This window comes from Branchiostoma floridae, chromosome 12 (assembly GCF_000003815.2).
Source record: "Branchiostoma floridae strain S238N-H82 chromosome 12, Bfl_VNyyK, whole genome shotgun sequence".
In the NCBI taxonomy this organism is placed as follows: domain Eukaryota; kingdom Metazoa; phylum Chordata; class Leptocardii; order Amphioxiformes; family Branchiostomatidae; genus Branchiostoma; species Branchiostoma floridae.
Window position 1 is genome coordinate 11146083 of NC_049990.1, and position 11217 is coordinate 11157299.

At 39.8% G+C, this 11217-nt stretch overlaps 1 protein-coding gene across 4 annotated transcripts in view; it reads right to left on the reverse strand.

Annotated features, from left to right (window-relative positions):
• Positions 1 to 701: 701 nt before the first annotated feature.
• LOC118428331 (probable G-protein coupled receptor No9) overlaps positions 702 to 11217 on the reverse strand; it is a 14070-nt gene continuing 3554 nt past the window's right edge. Inside the window, exons 1-4 of one of the 4 annotated variants that reach the window (XM_035838383.1) lie at positions 8580 to 8785; positions 8077 to 8176; positions 2492 to 3171; positions 702 to 1917 (exon numbers count right to left, since the gene is read on the reverse strand). In XM_035838383.1, the coding sequence (XP_035694276.1) occupies positions 1134 to 1917; positions 2492 to 2760 (1053 nt within the window). In that variant the 5' untranslated portion in view covers positions 2761 to 3171; positions 8077 to 8176; positions 8580 to 8785 and the 3' untranslated portion in view covers positions 702 to 1133. Of the gene's footprint in view, positions 1918 to 2491; positions 3172 to 8030; positions 8177 to 8579; positions 8786 to 11217 lie in introns of those variants that run through there. The other 3 variants (XM_035838384.1, XM_035838385.1, XM_035838386.1) reach the window with 3 other exon arrangements.

The following is an 11217-nucleotide window of genomic DNA, read 5'->3' on the forward strand; positions in this document are numbered from 1 at the left end:
TGATAATTCAAAGAAGTAAAAAAGAAATTTAAAGATCAACTTACAATGGTGCTGCATTTAATCTCAAAATTCAACTTCTGTTGTGAGACCGAAAAGGTTGCAGACCAATAGCCAATAGAAATGAATGACGTTCAGGTGTTGTTTTAGTATAAGACAGACGCAATGCTCAGCAAACAGCGCCGCTAAATGAGTCACGATTTATTCTAAAGTTGTCCATAACGGCCTATAATGTATTTTTCCATAACGCAATGCGATCTTTTAGTTGCTCTTTTGATGGACATAAAGCACTATTGGAAGATAAAAACACATTACACTGAAAGCACTTATTGCCTATATCGACCCAGTATAGCGCTGTGCCTGGTGGAAAATCTTTTTCCATTTCAAATATTACTGTTCTTTCCAGTAGCATCACGTAAAGAATAGATGTTTGTTGAGAAATTCACATTTGGATAGCAGACATCATGCCTCAATTTGACGTACACACAGGCACGCATGCACAAACACACACACACACACACACACAAACACACACACAAACACACACACACACACGCACACACACACACACACACACATGCTGTCACACACACACATACACACATACAGTCCCACGCATACATTACCTAGTACATATATACATACATAAATACATGTAGTATGCTCAAAGTATACACCATAGACAGTAAATCATGAAGTCACACTCACATTTCCCATTCAAAGGTTTACTACATTGGAGTATATATACAGTACTGTACTACATATTAGACCTAGAATGACTATGACAATGATGACAACAGCGAGTACAAAATACACCTTCAATGGATGCTTACGATTTTTAGATTTACAGCAATTGGTCACTTTTGTTGTCAAAGGACTAACGTATTACATTTCACTCTCTGTGCATGATGGACAATGAATTATTTTTTTACTATCAGCGAAGACGTGAAATCAATTTCCTAAATGACTGCCTAGCTCTCTTGTAAAGCTTTTCATGAACATTCATTCTGCGTATCACACACTGAAAAGCACTGACACTGAGAACATAGTCGGCAGCATGATTACGACTTCTACGTATACACCTTTCGTTTTACGGCGCTTGCTATAAGCTTTACGACATCACGCCCGTTTCACGGCTACCGTTCCATTGTTTGTAAAATGGACTGCCTGATCCTCACGGCAAGTTTCTTTGCCCCGGTGCGAAATCTCACGTTAGTAGTGGAGTAGATAACACAATTCCAAAAGCTGTTACTCACCGCAAGATACATAAACGCAAAGGAGAGATTGGGTGGGATTTTATAGCCGGCAAATTTGGAGTACATGTAGGCAATAAGCATAGGCAGCCATGACACAGCAAATGTCACCACAACGATGCCGACCGTCATGGCGGCCTTGAAGGACATAACGGGGAACAAGTTTGGGGGTTGGGGGAAGATATGGGCGTTTTGGATTTGCACGGCTTGTGAGCGAGCAATCATGAAAATCTTGCCATTCAGGTAGCACATCACAAACAGTGGTGGTAGCAGAATGATGAAAGCAAACAGTCCAAACACCACCTCCGAGAAGATATCGACAGCACAGACATACATTTTGTAGCTATACTCGTATGAACCCCATCCGTACAGCGGCCCAGCGCTGTAGATAGCAGCTACAGTCCATGATGCAAATATCATAACCTTACACTTGTTACCAGTCATAATGTTGTTATATTCTATGGGTTTTGCGATGGAGATATAGCGATCCACGCTCAGGTCGAACAGCAGTAGCACGGACGCCACCATGAAGGTTGTCCCCAGGAAGCCGCAATACTGGCACACCGACTCCGGGTACACCCAGTGGCCGGCAAGCGACGTCCGGACGCTCAGGGGCAGGACAAGGAGACCGAGACCGAGATCCGCACAGGCTAGGGCAACCATGAAGCTATAGTGTAGAGGAATGTGTTTAATATCAGATATACCATACAGATTATGGCATTCGGGCAATATAGATCATAGTAAATTATTACGGATCAAAGGTGAGCCGAAAGTATGTTTTCCAAAATTTCTTTAACTTAATTAGATATAATAATAAGGTAAACATTTAGGTGGCTTACTAAAAAGATTGAAAAGATTATCAAATTTGGTTGACATTTCGGTTGAACACATTGTAAGGCTACCTTTTTTTTCGCTAACAGACGAAGTATCCAAACGTTATATTCATACTTTCCAAGAAAACAAATAGCACAGCCTTGGTTGTTCATATTCATCTACACCAGCGGCGTAAACTACGCTATATCACACTCACGGTAAACAACATGTGACAATCTACCAAATGAAATATATAGTGCCAACAGTCATAATTATTTTCAGAATTTAGACGGGCTTGTAGAAAGCAACTCTTTAAAATACATGATTAGATAACTATCTGAACATCAAACATAGGTGTTACAAGGTCGGAGATAAAGGTTAACCAATGTTTCTGCTTCTTTGCTATAACACGTAAATGCGCACGCTACCTTCCAGTGACGTTTCTCAGGTTCTCGTTGTAGAGAATGACGGAGACGTTGAAGATGTTCCCGAAGATGATGAGTGCGCACATCCCCGCCATGAGTCCCGCCTTCAGCGGCGAGGAGGGGACCGCCGAACTACCCTGCTCCGACGGCGCCATCGTGGAAAAGTTCTCAGCCAACCACAAATCCTCCATTGTCACATTTATAGGGCCCAGCTTGGTTTGAAAGTCATCAAGTACAGCCGTTGGCACGAAGATTTTCTTCGGGTACATCATACATCACATTACGTGGCAAGTATCTTCGTACGGGTGTTCAAATCCTCTCCAGCATTTACAGACATCCTTCTCACACTTTGTTTTGATACATCAAAGCGTGCGGTAGTAAACTTTTACGTAACGTACGGTTGCTGACGCCATGTCTCTATGGGTTACGCCTGCAACTGTTCTGCTATACATAAGCATGCGTTCAGAGTGGCTGCTTCAGGCGTGTACTGTTTTTGCGTGAAGAGCTCGACTGGTTTTTGTTGCGAGTTATAATAAGATACCAATACGTCTTGCTTTATGTCCTACTGTTTATCTATAGGACACAAGAGGTGCTAAAATGTCTTCCAGCTTTTCAGTTCGTTGACTTCGAAGAGAAGAAGAATGGCCACCGGGGTCCAACTCACGGGTGCAATCTTGAAAACCCTGCATCAAAACATGAAAAAGGCACTTTTAGTTCTAAACGCTAAAGCGGCAATACCATTATTAGATTGTCAAATAAATTGCCCAGCCAACTAGATCGTACAACAAGCTTTCATTCTGTGCATCACACCGTCTCATAGCCCTTTCATCTCACCAATACACGTACGGATATGAGGTGTGGAGTAATATATCAGGACAGTTGATAACAGCTAGTGCGGCCGTAAGGTCTAATTTCACATGAAATACAGCCCCTAAAGCCACATACCTGCGGCCCAATATGAAACAACAGAAGTGGCAATTACATGAATAATTTATCCTTTGTGTTCCTACAAAGATATGTTTTATTAATATTTCACACAATTTTTCATCAAGAAGTTGGAAACGAGTCTGGCTTTCCAAGGTGGAACACGTGCAGGTTGCCATGTAAAGTTACATGATTGAAATGTCGAGAGGTAAAAGGTCTTGGTCACAATATAATTAACGATGAAGGACGTAATTAATTGAATTGTCGTCCTTTTCAATGCTCGAGGACATACCTGTGGCATGATTTAATAAACAAAATATGATATATCAAACTACCAATATTAACTGTGTGCACATAACGTATATATATTATGTGTTGCAATATTTTCTATAAAGAACGAAATTTGACAAATACAACCAGCCCAAGAATGAGTGAATGACCAATAAAAAATCATATATATGAAACAAATCTTCTTATATAAGGAAAAGAAGACAAAGATTGAATTCATTTCTTGCTTGAACGTGATCCGCTGGGGAAAAGATCTTGATTAGCCTTTTCACAATGCAGATAGTGTAGTTCGAATCATAATGTTTATTTTTGACTTCGTACTTTGCTGAAGCGATGCACGCCCTCTATCATCCCATGCTATGAAAACAATTAATTCCTCGCACAGCTTAATTGCTCTGTCACGCGCTCCACATTGCACCCAATGGTGTCTATTTGGCAGAAAATTAAGTTAGCTAGGATATTAGAACGTGTGAATACTATGTGACTACAGAGAATTATATAGAACGTGTGGACACTATGTGATTACAAACTTTAAGGATATTAGAACGTGTGGACACCATGTGATTACAAAGGATATTAGAACGTGTGGACACTATGTGATTACAAAGGATATTAGAACGTGTGGACACTACGTGATTACAAAGGATATTAGAACGTGTGGACACTATGTGATTACAAAGGATATTAGAACGTGTGGACACTATGTGATTACAAAGGATATTAGAACGTGTGGACACTATGTGATTACAAAGGATATTAGAACGTGTGGACACTATGTGATTACAAAGGATATTAGAACGTGTGGACACTACGTGATTACAAAGGATATTAGAACGTGTGGACACTATGTGATTACAAAGGATATTAGAACGTGTGGACACTATGCGACTACAAAGTATATTAGAACGTGTGGACACTATGTGACTACAAGGGATATCAGAACGTGTGAACACTATGTGACTACAAAGGATACAAGAACGAGCGAACGCTACAAAGGATTTTTTACCTACTTTGAGACAGATGAGGACAATGTAGTAACTTATTCTAACAGTGCCACATACAAAGTACATACAGAATGTAAACGTAGTCTTTTACCTCCCCGATCGAAGTCAGGTACCCATTTATAAATACACCTTGGTGAAGTAAGGAAGGTCGTGTAAAGTGCCTTTCCCAAGGGCACAACGTCGGGGGCACGGTGAGTATCGAACTCTGGACCTCTAGGGTCCGAGCCTAGCACTCTACCAGATACGCGCCACAGGGCGCCACAGGGGATTACAACGGATATCAGGACGTGGGAACACACTTTGACTACAAAGTCGTATGAAATTCTGTGGTCGTGAATCATATGAAATCAGCCTTCAAAATAAATTTACACTGCTATCTCTGTACAATTATCTCCAATTTCTTAGTTCATAGCATTGAAGTGTTCTAATGATCTTGCTCTGAACAATCTCGTTTTAAAAAATTTTAGCAGCCAATTTGCGCGGCTACTTCCCCTTCCCACCACCTTTCGTACAAATTTAGCTGTGTTTCAAAACATCCGATCTGTTTGGGCATATCTTTGCTGCTGTGAGCTAGAAATAGATCAATTCATGTCTATAACTATGTCGTTTTTAAGGACATCATTTCGTAAAATGCAGTAAAATACCATATTACCAGTGTTCGCAGTATCATAATGGATGCAAAACACAGTGAAGTACCAGTTTTATAAAACTTTATCTACTCCCCAACTGTTAACTTTGTTGCATGTGACCACAAGTACTACCATAGCATAACAGACTACTAGGGCAATACAAACGACCCTAAATATATACGGCTCAGGTTTTAGATATAAAACACATAAACGCAGAGACAGACATACAATATGTAAGACTACAGGGCGAACTAATGGTGATCATTATCATCTTTGAGACAGACTGGAAGCTTCTGTGACGTACAAGAAGGTACTAAAAGTAGTAAAACGGCTGCAGTTGGTGATCACCTTAGTCAATAATGTATATATGCATACAAGATTATTGGCACAAAGTTTTAACAGCTTTAGAATGTGCGATGGTCAAGGTGAAGGTGAGGGTTAGGATATTTAAGATGTTCATGTAAAAATCACACGTACTTTTACCATTTTATCTCAACTCGAAAACTATAGGTTTAGGATATAAGAGAATTCTTTTTAACCAATTTTTACTCTCTTTGCGTACGTTTCGATGTCTCTCAGACACCTTCCTCAGAGCTTTTGACTAGAGGTCTGCTTCTCTTCGTATATGCAACCAATGTACAAGGTAACATCAAAACGTAAGCAAAGTAATTGGAAACTGGCTGTGTACAAGAATTCTCCTACATTCTACTTACCTGATGAAATTATTTTCGGAAACATGTTCAGCTTGTTCGAGAGAGCCTGTCCACATGAATAATTCATACGTTCAAACTATAATTTACCTTTTACTGACCCATATGATTAATGACTACCTAAAATGAAATCATGAAACCTGCAATCATATATTATGCCAGCTGCATTATTGAGCACATTGATATTATTAAGCTATTTTGATTCATTTCTTATATTGTCGCCTTGGATCTCACAGAGTTGCAATTGTTCGTGGAAAGTTGAAATCTACAAAAATGCTCAACAATAGTGGTGAAGTATTGTGACAAATGAATTAAGTATATGATCTGATAATTCTATAGAAACGTAGGAAGTGGCCAATTTTGCCTGGTAACGAAACCACATCATGTCCAGGACAAAGGATTGAAAAACGGAAGTTCTGCTGTAGTACCAAGTTAAAGCCGCCAGAGGCATACTAATATGAATTCCGGATCCCATAGCACATCACCATCAATTCAGACTGTCTTGAATTATGCTGACAACAAATTTCAAGGTGATAACATACACACACACACATACACGCACACACACACACACACACACACACACACACACACACACACACACACACACACACACACGCATACACACACACACACACAGGCAAACAATCATGCACACGCACACACACACACACAAATAAATAACAATCATGCCTCAATTTTTCATGAAGGTGGTAATTGAGTTATACATGTATCACTAAGTAGTGTCCGAACGCATGAATGAAGGCCATAAGACGTAGTCCATGGTCATGCCCTTGCCGTACGTATTCCAAACCTCACTACCACACAATCAGTCACAACACCCCGACAATGTCACACCAAATACGAGGGGACAGACTTCTGTCCGCCGCAGGGAAATAAACGGATCTTTTTACAAAGCGGGAATGATTCCACACGCCACGCTGACTAAGAACTTGATCCGAGTTTATGACGTTTGGCAACTTCATCAGTAACACTCGTGACCCGGGCAAAATCCTGGAAAATTACATTTGGTACGAGCAATATAGGAGATGAAAAGTGCTGTCATTAATCTTCCAGGGGTGAGTATTCCGGGTTACACGTCACCGTGGGCGATCGTCGTGTTCAAGGGTGCAACTTAAGTACAGTGAAGTGCCGCGTTTATGATATCACAATTAATAATACTTCTAAAAATACTGTAAATGCAGAAATGTTCGCGGTGGATTAATGTTCGTGGTATTCGCGGTGACCACTTCACCGCAAACTTAAAACCACCGCGAACATTTTCTATTATACTATTAGACTGCAGTCTATGGTGTTACCGCGAAATTAAATCCACCGCAAAATGTCCTTTTTCCCGCTACCGCGAAATTAAATCCCCGCGTACTTAAATGCATTTACAGTACTATTTTCCTGGTTGATCATGACTTCTGAGACTATGCTGTTATTCACTGTCTCAATTATTGACATTATTTGGAAATTTTATATAATATTTAGACTGTGTCGATTAAGACCAAGATCACATAATCGATGTAGGGCCAACACCTTCGCAGCTATACATAACATAGAAATCGCTTTATATTCTCTAGACGCTACATTTGCTCACTATGTGCAAGGAAGTTATATGGAGGACTACAATAATGTACGAAAAATGCACTTTCAAAGGAAATGTGCAACAATGGCCTAAATCTAAAATTGTATGCAGAAAACAATATCACAATCCTTACGCCATAGTCATTAGATGGATACAATTGTTCGATTAATTAATGGACACATTAGTTTCAAATGAAGTCCTTAAAATTGACTTGAATAGAAGCTACTAAATATAAAACTAAAGCTACGTACACGTGGTTGTGCTTTAGCGCTACACCAGAATTGACAGATATAAATGGAATTCTTGTCGGGGTAGAATAACAAACTGACAATCAGCTCATTAAAAACAGTAGTTTGCTTAACCACACTAACTCCAGCATGACAAATAGACACCAACCTTAACACCTCCATGCCAAGAACGTGTTTGAGGAAGGTCGACTTACGTAACACGAAGACGCAGTCCACCAACCAAACTGTCGACTTCTACGCCGCAATTTCCACATGTCTCATCGGGAATGGAGCTTAGTTTTCAATTGCTGCCATCTAGTGCGTAAACGATAAGGTTTATGAAGCTGTGAGCTGGAAATTAACGTTCTGGATAGCGACAAACCGCAGGCCGCAAACCGTCAAGCGAACTATTTCAGGCAATTCTTTTAAGCTTAAGCAAACATTAGCACGTGATCGGTTAACAAATTCGTTTCCTTGAACACAGTTATTTTCCCTAGAGGGTGTCCAAATCAGAACTTAGGTGATTCTCACTAGTAGCTAGAGATATTCGCAAAAGTTCGGATTACCTCTCAATGAAACTAGCAAGCACTGCGTTTAAAGCTCATCTTAAAGCTTGCATAAAGGTCCTACTCGAGTAAAAACATGGAACCTATACGCATGCTTAGGTGCATATTCGAAGATTAGACCTTGTGCAGTGAACAATCAAAGCAACGCTTACCATACCACCAAGCCACGCACATTGTGAAGAACACCTTATTTGCAGTAGAGTAGAGTCAGCATACAGGATAAATGTTGTCCTTGCCAGGGCACGTACATCACTGGCTGTCTGACAGAGGTGACTGCGATGAATGCACCCACTGTTTCTGACCCAGGCCCGCGCTGCCTACAGTCAGGTCCTGCATCATAACTCATTTGACGGGGTTGTTTAAAGAGACCGGCCTATTTAGCAGAGCGGGACCCATGACCTAGTCGATATCAAATTCTGCGGACTAAGTGGACCCCTTTGTGCACTGTTTGACAGAGCGACAGTTCGATAAAGTGATATTGAGCAAAAAGAAGAAGAGAATGAGCCTAGCCTTGACTGATGAAGTAAGATCAATGAATGTGCGCACATGTACCATGTTCACATGTCCGTTTATTATGTTTGACTAATATGAGATCCGGTGGTGAGGAAATCATGCCCATCATTTCATACCTGTTCATTCTTCCAGATATTCAATTTCATCTTCGTCCCAATAAGCTGTCTAATGGGACATAACACGGCTTCAGTCCGTGAGGATGCATTACGCATTGCCAGCAGTTTCCTCTTGTAACAAATGTGGTCACACCTATGCATGGTTGATAATACTGTCTATCACCATTACACCTGAAGTCTCCACATTCTCTTGGCAAAAAATATTTGTTTCGATCACATGCAAAGTCAAAACAATAACTCGTGCCTATCTAGTCTCATAATAGCTGTCCATTTAAAGGACGGCGTCGATGCGACGTACGGTTAGAGCGTTGGACTCAGAACCAATAGATTCCGGATTTAGATACTTGTCATGCGCCGACGTTGTGCCCTTGGGAAAGGCACTTTACACGATATACCCACCATGACGGTGGAGAGACGCCCACCGAGCCTTCTCGATCGGCTGATAATCTTTCAAAATTGGGCAAAAAAACATGCATACTTTCCACAAAGAAACGTGTTTTTGTCCAATTCAAACAATGGTGATCTTCACCACAAATTGAATCGGCGTCTGTTTGTAAAGAATTTGTAAACTTTGCTCTTGTCACATTAAGCAGTTTGCAGATCAAACAGGGATTTTTGTGTAAACATTTCCTCGCGTAGTTGTTCTGAAACATCTGGCAATACATTGACAAACAGCCATCATAACAACGTTTGATGCTAAGTTGACGTTTATTCAAAAGTTATGAAGACATCCTCCGAATCAAGCGATTGAAGTACTGTAGATTAGATTTGTACAGAAATGAAATCGCTGTCAAATCCGCTTTAATGTACACGGAAGCAATAACAAGAATGAGAACAGGTCACATTTTCGCCAAATTGGCAATAACATTGGATGATTCGCCATTTTCGCCCATCGTGCATTACAAATGACCTTGATAACGCAATATACGTGTTTGATGTTGGGACCATTGGCGAATCCTATAGTCAAGTGCTCAAGTGGCCTTTTACAGCCATATGAACTTCTTAATATTTGCATGATCTTACTCGAAAATGAAATATCTTTACTGGTATAACAAAAGTACTGGTCTTTTTTTCTAAGGAATTTGCAAAATATACATTGAAGTTGAAAGTTTGCTTTTATACTTTTTACATAATACATCCAACAGCATGAATATGTATGCATCGAGGACCCAATACCCCGAAGTGATAAACCAAGGGCACAAAACTATTAATACTAAACGGCCCAGAGAAGGCTTGCCGCGCAGGTAATTACAGATTAAAGGTCCCTAAGGACCCATCCTCCGTTTCTGTCTTAATGTGCATATTTTCACGTTCCTTGCGTCTGAGATACAGACATAAGTCAGTGCCGTAAACAATCTAGCCCCAAATGTCTGTTTCCTAATTTCCCATTTGTGCCATTAAGCGAACAGTATTAGTGTCATCATATTAGCTACGCGTTTACGGCTGCTTCAAGGTGCCAAAGTTATTATGATATGATCATATTTCAAACCTTGGCGATTATTAGATCATAATCAATCAATTAGAGCTTGACTATTCCTCACAAAAAAAGCTTGATTCGAAAAAGAAGTCATTTTCTTGGGTCATCGTATATCATAGCATTGCTGGATAGACGCTACAAACTTGGGAAATCTAATAACGTTTTCATGCGACCGACAAATTATAATGGATGATTTGCCATATATTACACCTAATGTGATTCACAGATATTATTGAGCACGCTTATGATTTGATATATATGACATATGAAAAAGGCTGATGATGACTGTTATGTCATTTGTGCAGTACGTATCTATCAAAAGCCGATGATGATGATCTATCTAGTATTTATCAAATTAATATTTATCCATCTACATGTGTCTATCTATATATCTATATGTCTATCTATCTATCTGTCGATCTACATTATCTATCAATCTATCTGTCTATCTATCCATCTCTCTATCTATAGTATCTATCTATCTAGTATGTATCTATCTACCTAAATATCTGTCTTTCTTACATCTATCTGTTTTACATCTAGCTAATATCCATTTTTACATAAAAAGTATCTATCTATACATCGAAATGAATGTTTCCTCACTGCAAATTCAACTTATCGATGTCATATGATGCCCATTGAAATATATGCCACACACCTAAACTTTACAGAAACCTTTCCATG